This window comes from Fusarium oxysporum, chromosome IV (assembly GCF_013085055.1).
Source record: "Fusarium oxysporum Fo47 chromosome IV, complete sequence".
Classification (NCBI taxonomy): Eukaryota; Fungi; Ascomycota; class Sordariomycetes; order Hypocreales; family Nectriaceae; genus Fusarium; species Fusarium oxysporum.
The window spans coordinates 1,941,981-1,958,372 of NC_072843.1; the positions used below are offsets into that span (position 1 = coordinate 1,941,981).

General features: G+C 48.7%; 5 protein-coding genes across 5 annotated transcripts; 4 read left to right on the forward strand and 1 right to left on the reverse strand.

Moving 5' to 3' along the window:
- Window positions 1-539: 539 nt before the first annotated feature.
- Window positions 540-1,953, forward strand: FOBCDRAFT_220719 (glycosyl hydrolase family 61-domain-containing protein). Its single transcript, XM_031179240.3, has one exon. It carries the CDS (start codon window positions 709-711, stop codon window positions 1,732-1,734), a length of 1,026 nt encoding a protein of 341 aa, XP_031045127.2. The 5' UTR covers window positions 540-708; the 3' UTR covers window positions 1,735-1,953.
- Window positions 1,954-7,258: 5,305 nt separating this feature from the next.
- On the forward strand, window positions 7,259-8,272 carry FOBCDRAFT_291713 (uncharacterized protein). Its single transcript, XM_054704197.2, has 2 exons — window positions 7,259-7,791; window positions 7,851-8,272. Exons 1-2 carry the CDS (start codon window positions 7,517-7,519, stop codon window positions 8,203-8,205), a joined length of 630 nt encoding a protein of 209 aa, XP_054560172.1. The 5' UTR covers window positions 7,259-7,516; the 3' UTR covers window positions 8,206-8,272.
- A 2,334-nt stretch (window positions 8,273-10,606) lies between these two features.
- FOBCDRAFT_291715 (uncharacterized protein) lies at window positions 10,607-11,393 on the forward strand (the record flags this gene model as incomplete). The annotated part of the gene is made up of 3 exons (XM_059611787.1): window positions 10,607-10,885; window positions 10,940-11,049; window positions 11,102-11,393. 3 exons carry the CDS (start codon window positions 10,607-10,609, stop codon window positions 11,391-11,393), a joined length of 681 nt encoding a protein of 226 aa, XP_059464666.1.
- Window positions 11,394-13,051: 1,658 nt separating this feature from the next.
- On the forward strand, window positions 13,052-14,320 carry FOBCDRAFT_238901 (RNA 3'-terminal phosphate cyclase-domain-containing protein; the record flags this gene model as incomplete). The annotated part of the gene is made up of 3 exons (XM_059610236.1): window positions 13,052-13,102; window positions 13,142-13,184; window positions 13,236-14,320. The coding sequence occupies 3 exons, from the start codon at window positions 13,052-13,054 to the stop codon at window positions 14,318-14,320; spliced, it is 1,179 nt and encodes a 392-aa protein (XP_059464667.1).
- A 193-nt stretch (window positions 14,321-14,513) lies between these two features.
- FOBCDRAFT_29284 (Extradiol ring-cleavage dioxygenase, class III enzyme, subunit B) lies at window positions 14,514-15,920 on the reverse strand. The gene is made up of 4 exons (XM_031179235.3): window positions 15,631-15,920; window positions 15,406-15,578; window positions 15,196-15,356; window positions 14,514-15,142 (listed from the first exon to the last, which is right to left on the reverse strand). The coding sequence occupies exons 1-4, from the start codon at window positions 15,841-15,843 to the stop codon at window positions 14,685-14,687; spliced, it is 1,005 nt and encodes a 334-aa protein (XP_031045122.2). The 5' UTR covers window positions 15,844-15,920; the 3' UTR covers window positions 14,514-14,684.
- Between the last annotated feature and the right edge of the window lie 472 nt (window positions 15,921-16,392).

Sequence of the window (16,392 nt, forward strand, 5' to 3'; positions counted from 1 at the left end):
TTCATCCAATCATGGGAGCGTTCTATAGAGCCTCAAACCGAACTTGGCAGGGGTTTAGCGTAACGCCTTGTTTTTTTGACAGCAGGCCTAGCGTAGTGTAAGCCAGCCCTGGCCCAGGCCCAAGGGTTTCAATTTCCGCTATGCGTTTGCTGCAAGTGAGTTTATTTTTCCGTCTATCAATGACTATCTCGTTATGGGGTACGCACCAAAGGCGAGACGCCTGAACTGCAAGGGACCCTTCTCCTGAGAGTAGATTTGTTCCCTGATCTGATCTAGATTCAACTGTCACTCGCTGGAGATGGTCCCAGCACACCATGTTTGAGGTTACGGCATGGCTTCTTGACGAGATGAAGTCAACTGAACTGAAGTGAGCTGATCCTTGTGGTGGGACTGACCGTAGTTTCCGCCCTGGAGAGGAATAGGATAGGAACAGGAATAGTTGGATACAGGGCCTAATCTCAAGGCGTCGAGATTTGATATATAAGTCGACATCCTTCGTCGTCCCAATACCTTCTTTTCTTTCTCTCCACACTCGTCGTAGCAAAATCAGTCTTTCTTCTTTCTATCTTCACTTTCTTTCAATTTGGCTGTGCCAAACCTTCATTCTTTCTAACAAAACCACCGAAGCTCGAACTTTTTACTTCCGCGACTTCTCGCTTCGTCCAATCCTTTACCAACATCAACTCAAACATATAACTATCTATCAAGATGCGTTTCTCCGCTTCCGCTGCTGCTCTGGCCATGGCCACCACCGTCTCTGCCCACGCTCAGGTCTACGGCCTCTGGGTCAACGGTAAGGACCAGGGTGATGGACGCAACGTCTACATCCGATCTCCCGCCAGCAACTCTCCCGTCAAGGACCTCACCAGCCCCGACCTCGTCTGCAACGTCAACGGTGCCAAGGCTGCTCCCAAGTTCGTCAAGGCTGCTTCTGGTGACGAGCTCACCTTCGAGTGGTATCACGACAACCGTGGCGATGATATCATTGACGGATCCCACAAGGGTCCCATCATCACCTACATTGCTCCCTACACCGAGACCGACGGTACTGGTGCTATCTGGACCAAGATCGCTGAGGACGGTTACGATGGCAGTGAGTGGGCTGTTGACAAGCTCATCAAGGCCAAGGGCAAGTCCACCTTCACTCTTCCCTCTGCTCTGAAGGCTGGCAAGTACATTGTCCGCCAGGAGATCATTGCTCACCACGAGTCCGACGTTGCCTACGCCTCCAACCCCGCCCGTGGTGCTCAGTTCTACCCCTCTTGCGCTCAGGTTGAGGTCACTGGCTCCGGCACCGCTGTCCCTGATGAGAAGTTCGACTTCAACAAGGGCTACACCTCCACTGACAAGGGCATTGTCTTCAACCTCTACGGTTCTTACACCACCTACGACATCCCCGGCCCTGCTGTCTGGAAGGGCACCTCTTCTGGTTCTGGCTCTGGTTCCGACTCTGGCTCTGCTCCCGAGACCCCTGCTGCCACTTCCGCCGCCGCTGAGGCTCCCGCCGCTACCTCCGCTGCTGCTGAGGCCCCTGTTGCTACCCAGCCCGCTGGTGGCAACGCTGGCTCCGAGACTCAGGCTCCCGCCCCTACTCCTACCTTCGCCACCGTTGTCCGACCTTCCGAGGGTGCTTCTGCTCCCACTGAGGCTCCTTCTGCTCCCGTCACTCCCCCCAAGACCGGCTGCTCTTCCAAGCGCCGCCGTGCTCGCCGCGCTGCCCGCCGATCCCTGTAAAGAGCTCGAAAGAGTTATGAGCAGTGGGGAGTGAGCAACATGCGATACGTCCGTGACGTGTTCATGTACTTCTTTGCCAGCAAAAAAACGGATTTGCTTCTCCCTAGTGGAGGGCGATGAAACTGCATCTTTGCAGATGGCTTTCTGTTTGTAGATAGATTGTGCTCTGGCTTTTCAGTTGCATATCTTGTATAAATTTTATTACGACGATTGATCTAACTTGTTTTTTCTCCCTACTAAATTTTGATATGACGCCTGCATTGTTAGTTAAGTGCTATGAATATGTCGTAGGTACTAGTTGAGGCTTCATGGCCTGTTGACACTGTGGAAACTGAAGCGAGTGTATTGGCCAATCCCAATGTATACATGAATAACTAGAATAAACCTTAAACTTGGTTAGAAAGACATTGTGACGCTCAAAATTAAACGATGGTATCTACAGAGTAAAGGCAAGCCACTATGAAGTGTTGTCCTTGTGTCACGGCCGGGAAAAGTGGATCCTTCCGGGCTTCCTCCGTCTTGCTCATTAGGCAGATTAACAGCTTGTTAGGCCGTAATACCGGTCTAACTTATCTTGCATATCACCCTCTAATGTTTGGTTTAGAAAGACCTGGGGTCATAGCATTGAGTTTGGTCTGCGCAAACTTAATCGTCACAAGCGAATAGCACTAGGATTTACTCCCAAGGGAGCAGAGTCACCGAGTTTTCAATATGTCAGCACTGCTCATGCATCTCACACCACATCACATCAATGACATTCCCCAGCAGAGCAGCTGTAAGCTTGTCAGGCATCAAAAGATTGATTCATCGGTCCAATTAGCTTCCTCAGGATGGCCCAATATGTAACGTTTTCCTCTAATATGATCTATCACTAAGTTCTTCACATATGAAACCTGGTCCCTGAAGATTTCACACCCTCTCGCGCTTGTGCAACATATCAGGAGCACGAATAGAGTCCACATATGATCGATAACATGCGACGAGTTTTAGAAAACGCAGCAACATCACACCTTCCTTGATTGGATGCAATATTTTTAATTGAATCGACTGGTCGATATGGATGCGCAGGCCGAGAAAAGTGAGGCTGACGAGGAGCTAGGCTCGCCTGGAAGTTCCGGGACGCTCGAATCATTGTTGCGGATACCCTCACTACTGTTCAGAGAGCTCTGACACATTCACTGTGTTTTGTGAGATAGATGGGTGGTTGGGTAAGGCTTGAATTGTATGATCCAGTCATTGGGGCTTTGGGTCACAGTGAATTGGACGGTACATTTGTTGCGGCCCAATGCATTCTTGAACCCAACACATTTGACATTGATCTTGACCCAGCCAGTAACTTCTACTCTCCAGATTGTATAACTTGTACTTGTACGAGATCCTTCGCCAAGCACAAGCCAACTGATCGGCTCCTGGGTCGTTGCACGCCTAGCAATCATGTGTGACGAGCAAGTAGATCTCCAGGACCAGGTCACTATCGGCAATTAGACTACTATGAGTCTGCCACGTGGTGCGTCTACCAATGCCAGGTTTGTTCAATTAGTGCTCCAGTGCTTCGTGCGTGGACCTGGTAATGCCACTGGCGCGGCACTGCGTCTAGACGACCAATCACCGTCAGGTTGGATCGACGACACATCAGATTTGTCTAGGTTGAAAAGACGATGGAAGTGACTTCATTTGAATTTGGCTTTTCCAACAGTTGACAATATACTTTTCCGATAATGTAGCGGTTGAAAGTTGAGGTAGATGTGTTGTCAGCAACAACGGCGTTATGCGCCAGAGGTAGCAACACTCAAGTTGAAGGAGTTGAGAATCCAGACCCAACCTGCCAGATTAGGCATTACGCGAAACCATTTGTGAACATTGCCAATTTTTGAACTCATGGCCTTGTGCTGGGCGCAACGTAACGAGCCGGGCTCTATGTCCCTCAGGGATTTGCGTCAGAAGCCAGAACTCAATGCGAGCGGGCCAAATGCAGAAATCCTTCATTGCATCCATCTCCCTGGTTGAATTTCGAATAAAAAATCGGGCCAAGAAACTTATTTTAATTTCAGCAATTCTGAGAGGCATCAAAAGCGCCTGAGATTCCGCATTCCGAAACGCTCCTTGATATTCTCTTGAGTGATTTGGTGTGAGAGAACCTAATGATTGGTAGAAAGCTCGGCAAAAGTGGTTGCCTAAGGGGTGGGTGTTTGTATAGAAACCCAGAAAACTCACACTCTCGGGGCCCTGCTGATCCAGAGAGTGGCACAAACATTAGTCGAAAGATTTTTGAAAGCCGATTATTGCGCTTGACCTCCGGACATTGAAATCCGCACATGTGAGTAGAATCCTCTCGGTGTGCTGGGCCTCTTTTGCAGTTGCTTACTATCTTGTCGTGGGAAGTGCGCGTGAAGAGGCAATGTACGTCATGACGTGGTGAAAAAGGGGGCGATGCTGAGAAAAGCTGTGCAGCTTCATCAAACTATTAGCTAGGCTTTATTCAAGTCGATCTCAGGGCTGTGTGCCAGACATCAGAAGCGAAGCCAGGCAACCGCAGTAGACATGCAGCACTTTTGGTTCAGGCGGTATGCTGCACAGCGACCAGCACGGCGACCAGCACGACGCATGTCTTTGGACCTTCGCAATGAAAACATTTCCATTGGGGCCACTCCACGTTCATGAAATATGCGTGGTCATGGATCCATTCGGTCTGTGATTTAGGAAGAGCCGTAAGTGTGCATGCCAGGGAACAAGTCATAACAGTAGCGATGGCTGGGTGCTGAGGATTGTCTGCCTCGCAGCTTCCATGAGACCTGCCGATTATGCTGTTGGGCAGGGCGGTTTAAGGCCGACGAGTCGGAAGTGTGACTGAAATTCAGCGTCATAGGGCAGTGCAGTCATGATTCTCCCCTCTAATCTGAATAGTGTCACAAGAAAACCACAGCCTTGAGGCGTAGTGTCCGCAGAACCAGCCTCCAGTAGAACCAGGGGCGGTACTCACACGGCTGTGCCCAGCAATGATCTTGAGGTACGACTAGCAGTTGTCACAGTTCACTGCTTTGGGCACGAATGTGGGTACCTAAGGTCTTTGAAGGGATCAAGTTGCTTTTGAGCCGCATGCCATGGTAGATTATAGAAGGAGCCAGGAGGATTTCGTGCCGATAAAGGACGAAGTAGATAGTGATCAATACGAAAGTGTTTTCTTGCAACCATATTCATGTTATGGATTCATCAAAAGCAACGCATCTCAGACGCAGTAGTCGGAAGAAAGTCTTGACAACTTCGTTTCACAGCGGTCGGCCACGCACTGTACCCTCCAAGGGCGGTAATGCCTCCACGCACAGCACTGAAACAATAGGCCACAGTCAAGCGAGAGCTTCTCTTGGCAAGACTCGCACTGGGACTATAGCCGCCTCTATCGGGGATCGGACCAAAGAAGCCCAGGTGTGGGCTTGGTTGAGGGATGCTGATCGGCCCTGGGAAGGTTTCAGTTTGCCGAACGACTTGTCGAAAATTAGCGAAGGTTTTCCCTATAACACGACGAGGGAAAGAGTTCAATCCTCTCAAAGAGAACGGGACCAAAATGACCTTGGCAACAAAGCTCGGCTGGTGGCTTCAGGATGCAGCTTATTCAGTGAACAGGGGGAGGGACCACAACCAAAAAGGCATTGTGCAGAACCTCTGGTAAGTTCACAGCCCGATTTGTTCGACAACATTCTGACATGCTGCCACCAGTGAAGTGGTCCTGATCTTTGCAGAGTCTCAACGCGAAAACCGGGAGCGCAATGTCCTGTTGACCACTGCTTCAACTGTGGACTTCATCGAATAGCCTGGCTTGCTCTCATTCAATCTTTTTCCTTTTCGAGGAACCTGAAGCACAGGATATCACACCACGTCTTATCCCGGCAAACAACGTAATTGGACATGCAACCGCACGATGCAGACATTTGGGATGCAAGGGATCCAAACATGGCTAACACTGCTGCAAACTAGCGAATTGTGGTGTCCGTGATCAATAATCGTCAAAGGCACATGCGGCAGCGATTGTGACATGCGAGTTTAGTTTGCAGTAGTTTTTGGAGGAAAGATGGGGGCACCGTGGATGTTGGGATTGTTCAGCTGGTCAAGCAAACCAACATCAATGCCACCCCGAGTTACAAGGATGGATGAGGGTCAGCGGGGTAACCATAATTTGAACAACATCAGGGTTTTATCTTTATCTTCACCTATTCATTAGTAACATGAAGGAATACAATATGATTGTGTACTTATCTTGCATGTTATATCACTCCTTTTCATTGGTAAGGTGTTGCTGTGTTGATGAATGAACCTCGAACGTACAGCGGATGCTGGGGTACTCATTGCGTTCAGCCTCATCGGGGGTTTGCCAATCCCCGTGAATGTTACATTTACTAGCTCTGCTTTCCCCGGAATCTCCTAGGGTTTTCGGGGTTGCCGAGACCTTTTGCGATGAGTTCCTTCTGTGGCTGCTTGAAATGCGAAAGTAGTAGGTCCAGCAGTTTTAAGTGAAACAATTTTACCCTCTTCCTTGTGTATGGCTGGCTAAGAGAACAGTGAATCAGTAAGAGAATATGCTGTTCTCTTGTACAAATAATATCCATTCCATATCATTCACACACAAATCCACGAAGGAACCTCCGCAAGCAGGAAAGGATCGACCATGCTGCAGCTACCCTTCATGTCGTTGGCACAAGGTTATTGTTGTCAGCCGCTGCCAATCTTCCAAGTCTTCCTTTGTTGTAAAATTGCGTTTCTTTTCACCCTTTCCCTGCACATTGCGCGAAACTAAACAGAACTGAAAATTCGTATGTTCATTTGCGCTTAGAAGTTTGGGATTTTGTCTAAGCCGAATAGTTTTAGTCAAGCCTTTTCCGATTAGTCGCCTCCGAAACCATGCCAGGTCGCAACCTGACCAGAGTATTTCGACCCGTTTGTTGCGTTCCCTTGACCCAACCAAACACAGCCAAGGGACGCGTATAACTAGTTGAACAACGGATGAATCTCGATAGGATGTCTGCTTGGTCATCCTTTCTCGCAGGAGTAGCCGCTGCCGCTGACATACTGCCTTTGTGCGTACCATGCGAACCTTCTCATCGTAGGTAATCTACGCTGATGATTTCGAACATGTCGTCATCCCAAGGATCCATCTAATAGATGCCTTTTGCCTCTGAAAGTAACATTCCGCCTAGGTATATGCCTCGTGACAGAAGACCCAGTCAACAGCAGCAAACCAGATGCCGAGGCGAGCAAATTGACTCCCATTCCCAGGTTGGCCATGTTTCTTTCATGCCACGACAACCTCTCGTATCGCCATAGGCTGATGTAAATCGACCCTGTCTTGTAATAACCCTTTCATTCTCCTAGCACATGTTGTCGTGGCTGACCTTCGCAAACTGGCAGAAGTTGTGAGGCCAATTCGCTGGCAAACCGTATGACGTCCAGCCTTCATCAAAGCAGCAATGTCTGACGAATATCGGGCCCTTGACAAGCAGTAGTGCTGTACAAAAAAACACACACAAAAAAAAAAAACGGGTTTATGAAGTGTTTCATCTCTGCAATCCGATCAACCTTGCCCAAGCTTGCCACAAGCCCTTTACCGCGTAACAGAGAGATGGCGCATTAATACCCCTTTCATGCCCGCCATGCGATGATTGCCAGTTAAAAGTTTCTTCACAGGAATCTGTCGCCCACCAGATACATCCATCCCGCCTCTTACTCTCAACTGTTCTCATACGTTCATGATCAGTTGGCTCTTCCCCCTGAGGATCCTCGTCGAACAACCATGACCTCTTCGGGAGATCGCTACGCCAGAGATGCGAGTGGGTTCTCGTCTCCGGACGCGAATATAACCCAGAGCCATGCAAGGCAAGCACCGCAGCCACAGCGCCAGACTCCTGCACCCCAGGATGTCATGCCGCACCAACACCTGCTCCAAACTCAGCACTCTGGAAAAGCCTACTATCCGTATCAGAGCCGATCATATCAACAAACAGCCTCAAGTCAAGGCGCACTGGGCTACACCTATGCTCCAACAAATCAGCCCGCCTACCAGGGAAGGTATGTGAGGGTGATATCATTGGAAAGACAACGACCACCAGCTAACCCATTCCGAATAGTCGTATTACCCAGGGATCCAACGATACTCCTGGCGATCAATACCAAGTAAATTTGTCAGGGGCCCAACACTCGCTGGATGACCCTCGACAAAGAACAACCGACTTCGTTAACGGCCAGCAAATTCGAACTGAATCGTCTCCTGATGAAGCCGAACAAAACGGTATCAGGCGTGGTACCAACACTATCTCACAATTTGACAACCAGTTCACAAGGACTGTCGATACCAGCACTTCGGCCAATAATGCTCAGAGCGATGAGCGATATCCTCAATACAATCGTCAGAGTTATCCTGGCTATCCCAGAACCCTTGACTATTGCGGCCGAAATGACAGCTCGTCACATGCACAGCGGTGAAAGAGAGATCGAAATTAACAGAGTGCGAAGTCTGGGGATCAGCATGGGGTCTAATGGCACTTGGACATGTTATCCTGTTGGTTTCTGCCTCGGCCTGATATATCCCGTGATCTCATACGCATTACTCTTTCTGTCGTTTCTTGAAGGAACACCCGTTGCTATATGATTTTGGTGTTTTGGCTGGTTGGTACACCTGGTGCATGAATAGCTTTCATGATCAGATTGTTTTTTCGATTTCGGGAGGGTCTTGTCTGTTGTTTAGAAGCCCTATTATTCTGAAGACAAATCTTTATCAATCAATGCAATTGATCTGGACAACCAAGGTCATCGCGAGACTAATGAATCAGATGTTGGCTGGGTAGTCTCTAAAAGGGTGGATCGCCGGCGAATTTTGGTGTAAGCCACAACCGTGTATTTCCCCCGCGGAGGGTCGTGTCTTTCGTCCACCATCCAACTTCTCCAATAGGTGATGGCTGCATGAGAAAACAATAGCGCGATGCACCCAGAAATGGTGCATACACTGCATGCAAGTTCGCAGCTTCACACCCAAGATCTGTCCACTTGACAGAGAGTGATTTCCCCATTGCATCTCACGCTGTTTGCTAATGGCCAGGCTAGTGAATCAGCCAAGCCAACTGCGAATCATTTAAACGGCATTCCGCTACGCTTGTCTAAATCTGTATGTGATGGATAAGAGACGCGCATTGATCGTGATGACCGTTGATTAAATGAGTTGTTTGTTGGAGGTAACACCCGTCACTGACTCTGATCTGGAGCCTGGCCATCTTGGCCAACTTAATCTTGTGCATCCGCTCATCGTATAGTATGTTGGACATGACCCCTGGAGATTGGAGCTTCGTGGCGTACTTAAACAGTCCACTGTCGTCTTCGATAGTGTAAAGCCCTCTTAAGTAGACCTTCAAGCCCCCAACTGCACTGAGATAGCGGTAGTTTTATCGTATTAATACTTTGACAGCCTGCAAAGCCCTGTAGGCTGATGGGAATGTGCGACAAAAGTTACTCTCTGCTGAGACCTGGCACCAAAGCATGTGCTCTGACAGGGTGCCAGCCACCAATATTCACAGCTGGAAATCAGGCTGAGGGACGTTTGGTGACAATCAACCCCCAATACATAAAACATGGAGGGTCTGTCTCACACCACTAGAGAATCTCGGTGCTGGGAATGAAGGTTCCGAGCTGAAATCTGTATTTTTGGGGGCCGACGCGTGCAGATTAGGAGAGTGGCTTAAAGGGAGGAGATGTTAAGTAGTCCCATATGTCCACGGTTGTGGTTCCTTCACCTGAAACTCTTGCTTCTGGCCACAAAATACGAGAGGCTTTTGCAGTTCCGCACTGGTTAGTCTTTCTTGTCGAGTGTTGACAGATTCAGGTCGTTACCATGGCACTGGCGAATCCCACGTCCACGTCAGCAGGTATGGCTTCAGCCTTCTGTTCTGTTTCGCATCCGTTTCGTTTCGTTTTGTTTCGTTCAATCATCAAAGAAGGCCTGGAATGCTCTTATGAATGAGAACATGGTGTGCGCCTCGCCCATAAGAATCTTCCACTTATGGGACCTCGTTTGGAAACTCTCCAATCGGTTTATGGCCCCCCAGGCTGCCTTGCCCGGGCTGCTATGTCATTGTACCAAGGACCCGAGGCGCCATCTGGTTGGATGCCGCCTGAAGACTTGGTAGCTTCGACACACGACGACTCCATCACTCCAAGTCGACCAACGAACACGCTCCCTTTTCTTTTTCTTCACGTCGATTGCTTCTTCCGTTGATCCACTACTTTTGGGTATCCTCCAACAAAATTCGAAGACTACCGGGATGATCGGTGCTGCCTCTGCTTTGTGCCAGCACATGTACAGTAGCCTGTACCCCTGTTGTGAGCTTACTAGTCAGTTGGACGAAGTGACTCTTTTGCCGTCACGTCTTTCAAACCTCATCCATCGATATCGGGACCATCATCAACTTTGACGACGTACCGTATTGCTGATCGTTATTCGCATCGTCTCGCCTCATCGGCCATTCACTTCTTCGGTTCCATTAAACAGCTGGGCGTGTCTGCGGAGACACGCAAAAGCACCATAATCTTGTACGGAGCCCCGTGTGTTATCACATCTGGAACCAGCCCTTTCCAGTCTTTGCTGTCAAGAAGAACATCGCTCTGTTCATAGAAACAGAGTGACTGGCGACTCGATCCATACTCTTTTCCAGCAACCGGAAGAATTTTGCCCGTAGCTTCCTCGTCGATACTCCTCGAGCCTCATCCCCTGGAAGTTCCGTCTTGCGTGGCATCTTTCAACCTCTGGTACAGCCGCCAGCATCGAAGGCAAGGAGGATATTGGTAGTTCAGGGGCTTCACTAGCATCATTCAGTGTGCTTTTATACGTCCTACCATGGATCCTCATTCTGAGCTTCGCGGGCCCGTGGCTCCTATGTGCATTACCTGCTCACAAGCATGTGAGAGAAAGAATGGTCGTTGGGTGTGCATCAACTGTGACCTTGCCTATAAGTATGATCAAGGAGATCTCAAAATAGTGTCCCAGGACAGTCCCACTACCTATGGTAACGGGGTAGTCTCCCGGCCTCTTCCGGGAGCGCAAGAGCAAGGCCATGAATCTCCCTCTCCCTGTCTCCCTAAGACAGCAGACGAATGTGAGAACCACAAAGCCTGGGTAAGTTATGGGTTACTGCATCTCCCTTCAACAGAGAGCATACTAATAGTGCAGACTCTCCCATATGTTGTCGAACAGGACAGCCCTTCGAGTCATGATCGGACTAGGGATGGCTCTGTGCCCACACTTTCTCAAGTGTATGCCTTCCAAGGAAGCTGTGACAGGTTTGTCGATTGTGCTTCCACCCGGATAGTGACAAGTCTAATGGCGAAGTAGTGTTGACCACGGCTGGCGGGTTGTGGATAATGGCCCAAGCCAGGAGAGAGCTGAACCAAACGAATCCTATGAACCGATGGACCTCGATAGCGATGATGAGGAACCTAACGACGAGGCGTTTCACTCCTGGATCGATGAAACAACGAGACCGGGAATGAACGGGAGACAAAGAGACATTAGTCACGTCTTGGATCGAGTCGCCTTTCTTGGTCTGGATCGAGACACTTCTTCGATCGCACTCCAAGACGACATGATGCTCGAAATTTCCGACGACACAGATATGGAGGAGTGAAACATGTCTTTCTGGCTTCCAGCCTTTGGGAAAATGAGGTGTAGGGGACGGGAGTGAACATGGCGATAGAGACTTCTAGAGGACACACTGAGTGCGTCCGCGACCTCTTCTGTCGTGCCTGTCAAGGTAAGCAGCAGTCTTTCCAGTTTCTATACGTAAACGTCGATCGAAGGGCAGGCACCCCCCGCTGCTGGCAGTTAAGGTACGATATGAAGAATCGGGAAAGAACCATTGCAGCCGGCGCAGACAGGCGTGGTGCTTCGGGTTGCATGATAGATGAAAGATTAAAAGGAGTGCAAGGAAGATACTGAACGTCTTCAATGCTTATGATGGATGATAATGACTAGGATAGGGCAAGGAGGGGATGCGTTGATTGCTTTCGCTGGGAATTGTCTTGGCTTGGGATGGCTTTCTCCTAGACTGTTTGAGCGTGGTGGTTTCTTGGTTTCGCTTGTATTGGTGGTCTATTTGAAACGCGAGGCAAGCTGCAATGATATGTCACTTTCTCTCAGCGCCTTGTTCAATTGTATTTGAGACTCTGGTCCCGACATCGAAAGCTCGCCATACCTACGCAACCAATTCGTAAATGATTCAGGCTGTGTAAACTTATTGCTTGCGAACATTCTCCATCCCTTTCACTGGGTATAATGATCATCATCCAATTGGTGATGGCAATTGGTCAACGTCGCCACAAGCTGCCACACCAGCTGTGCTTGGTAAAAAGTCAGGCGTGGCAAAGAACACATCATCTCCAATCGTTGAGAAACGAACAGAGATCATCCCTGTGGCTGAGCCAGGGCCGTGGGGTGTATTTCATGTTGTGTGAGTGGCATCTTGGAGTCTCCTGTGCTTAAACGCTTGAGTAGCACAAGCTGAAACGACGTAACGAAAGATTCATGAGAAGGTGAGGGCGCGGAAAGAAACCTGAAAAATGAAGAAATGGGATGAATAGGGGAAATGGTAAACGAGATCAAATGGCGCACTTGGTGAAGCCACTTATGAAAGTCCGGGGTAATCGCCTGAAATCACCGGACCGCCGGCCCCACTCCGCCGGGATCATTAGCTGCCTCCGGCAATTTGCATTCTTTCGGGTACCCGCTTATGTTTGCCTGTTGCAAACAGATACCCTGGGAATCACCAAACCGGCTGTTCGGCTTTTCATATATATAGCTGTCTCAAAATCTTTTTGCTGGACACGAGGAAACACCGGAATTCGTGTCAGACCGCCTTCGGAGAGACCGAGGGTTCAGCTTGGTCTATTCATGACTGCAGATCGCCTGTTGCCAGTCATTCTTTCAGCTGTGCATTCTCGTGGTTGATCTTTAAGGGTCCAGTTGGGTTGTTGAGAATTTATAACCTTTTCTGTCTCTGAACCTTCCGCTAGAGCTTCGTTGCCTGCCCATCAATCCACGAAGATATTAGCTTCTTCGGCAATGAGTCACATTAGTGAATCGCAGCTGCATGGTGAAGGACTTTCAACACAATATATAGACAATCACCGGATGCTCTTTCACTGTTGTTCACGCTGTTTTCATGGTGGTACATCATTGAGGTTTTAAATCTTCTGTTTGATTTGACCTTCCACAACGAAACTCCGACCTATCAAGTTCAGCTTACCACAAAAACCCACCCTACTAGGTATCAACAGAGGCGACAAAATGAAGCCTGTGGAACTAGACGGAAGAACAGGAGAGGGCGGTGGACAGGTTGTAAGAGTCGCAATAGCAATAGCTGCCTTGACGGGACAGGCTGTCACCATCACCAACGTCAGAGGAAATCGAGAACGTGGAGGCGAGTGATACCTAAACACGTACTGCAACGCCACCAGCTGATATCTCCCAGGTCTCAAGAGCCAACACGTCACGAGTATTCAGTTCCTCGCGAAGATAACAGATGCAGATGTGGAGGGCCTAAGTGTAGGTTCCAAGACAATAACCTTCGCTCCACGACGAGGACCCACAGAACTATATCAACGCAATATCAATATATCAGCAGAGTCAGGTTCTGCGAGTACTCTCCTCATTTTGCAAGCAGTCCTCCCGTTTCTGATCTTTGCCGGCAATGATTCTGAGGAATCAGTCGAACTTTCAATATCTGGTGGATCCAATGTGTCCTTTTCACTTAGTTTTGAATATCTGGACCAAGTTTTCCTGCCAACATTGGAGGAACGATTTGGAATTCATGTTGAAAGGGCGTTAGAAAGACGTGGATGGAGCCTCGGTCCGCAGTCGAGAGGTCAGATACGTCTCAAATTTTATCCATTGATGATTGGTCAAACTCTGCGATACAAATCCCCAGAGCAACGCAATTACCCTGAGTCCTATGAGATCAAGTCTATTGATGTCAGCATGGTGGTACCTGGCAGCACACTCGAGAGGCTCCAGGCATCACTGACAAGGGGCCTGGGGGACCTCTTTTCTGGGGCAGATGTCCATTTCAAGCATGTTGAAGACACGAACCTAGATTCACGGTGGTACATACTGCTTGTGGCCCATTCCACATCTGGGATCAGATGGGGACATGACTGGCTTGGATCAATACCGAAAAAGACTAAGAACAGGGATATGTTCGCCGATCAGGTATCAAGAAAGCTGTGTCGGGGTTTGTACGATGAGGTAGCTGTTGGTGGTCAAGTGGACGTTCATCTTCAAGATCAAGTGGTCGTTTTCCAAGCACTCTGTGAGGGATACTCTTCGTTCCCTCGAGGAGATGCCCCAGATAAATCTCCACCTGACACACTAATCGATGCCATGGGAAACCTGGATATTGGTACTGGCAGAATGAGAAAGGAAAAGACGCATGAGCCCTTCGGTTACGGCTCTCTTCATACGCAAACAGCCAGGTGGGTTGCTAGCGAGATGTTGCCGAGCGTGGAGTTTTACAACAAAGGCAACCTGGTGAAAGGGGCGGGTATATCAATGAAATAGACTCTGTTGAGAGCTTGATATTGCATACTTATGACTCAGTGGTAGTTCATCACAAACGAGTATGAATGAGGTTAGATAAGGCCAAAACACCAATGAAAGCATGCATTTTGTTGAGCGGTGTGGGTTGGAATGTGACGTGGCTGCCTGAGGATGGCCTCACACATGAGCAAAAGTTTTAACTGGATGAGAATTACGCTGTATAACACGATTATTTTCGTTGGGTATAAGTTGGTCATCTCCGGCCAACCTCAACTTTGTCTGTGGTTGATGCCACCATAATGTGTCCGATCCTTAGTGTTCTCCTAGCAGGCCTCGATAATTATGGCTGTTGCACTTTGGCTACACACTACCCCCAAAATAATGCTCATGAGGATGAAGGAACATCACCGAACCGGAACTGCGACCATCCGAAGCTGCCTTCATGTAAAGTCCATATCTGTTTTCCCCAGTCCTCACTGGCGGCGCCTGCAGCGATGAAAACTGGCATAAGGTGGTCCATGAAAGGGTGTGCTTGTTTGGCATCTCCCCGCTTACATATCGCCGCCATCTTTTCCTCTCGGATAGCTGGGTCGGCCTCCACGGCCTCCTTGAGAGCGTTATCGAAGCTCACAACATATGGGAGTGGCTCCGTGTTACCCTCGAACATGTGGTACATGTCACGTAAGTTGTGTACTGACATCCCGGCTCCGATGATGACTATTCCCTCATCCCGAAGTGCAGATACAGCACGTCCGAGAGCGTAGTGAGCATGAGGATCTTCGTTTTTGAAGAGCGAGACTTGAACAAGTGGTACGTTGAGTGGATTCGTTTCTGGGTTGAAAGCTACAACCTGTTAGAGCTTCACATATGGATATTCGTTGTTTAGAAAAACGCACCAACATGGAATCCAGAAAATACACCATGATCAAGACCTCGCTCCATTCCATAGGATTGGATACCAGCCTCTGAAAGAATGACCATAATCTTGCTCGCAAGCTCGGGGCTACCCTTGTTCGGATATTGAGCTTTATAAAAGTGATCGGGGAACCCGTAGAAGCTGAGATTGTTAACATAAACTTTGTGAAGCATGGAGTGATGTGACGCACTCATAAATGAGAGGAGTGTCTACAGCATTGTTAACATGAATAGCGCGCTCCTCTCCCATCCAATGTGCTGAGAAGACCACTACGGCCTTCGGCTTCACTTTCTGCGTTATTTCCCTTCCAATCTGTTGAAGGAACGGATACACGGGGTGCTTTGTGTTATATTGCACATCAGGCTTGAAGTATGTCAGTAGCTATCCGCTTGAGCTTAAACATAAGTAGACTCACACCACCATGGCTGAAGAAGTATACAGGCGCCTTTGTTGCTGCATTCGTCTTTATTGGAGATGTTACATCCTTTTGTGAGTTGTACCAATCAAAGCCTGCCCTCTGCAGAGTCGATGAGAAGGCTTTGAGTGGTGAAGCACCAAACAAAGCAATCATGGCTACGGCAATAGAGACGAAGCCGATCAATGATCGGAAAGATAGGAATTGGGTCATATTGAACAACGATGGGTTCCGGTAGCAACTCTTGAGTTACCGGTCAACCCAGGGTTGCTTAGAATAGATGTCTTCCTTTTACATGTGCTGTAAGTGTATATCCGAATATCCATCTCGGGAGAGGCCGGTCCTGGCAAATCCATCAGTGGATCTCGCTCAGCTGAAGTGGGATGCTGAATCAGCTCATCACAGAAATCTTGCTTACGTAGCCGACTGTGGAGGGGTCTGAGACATGGTTGCGCTTTTATGCTATGATACTCGAGCTGGGATTTGATTTATGAACGTAGTGTAGTCATTAAAATCTGGAGCTCGTATAATAGACTGGGTGAACTTATGCAAACGAATAGAAAGCTCTAATCACAGACACAATCAAGGTTCAGGAGCCAATCACCGCTGACTTCAATCAGCACACAAACTTAGGACGACGCAGGATAAAAGGATCAAGCAAACTTGAGTATAAGAATATTGCTTAAACGCAAAAGGCGTAGAACAAAGAATGAGCCTGCTACCTATTGAATGTCTGGAAGACCTCACATCCAGAATTGGCTG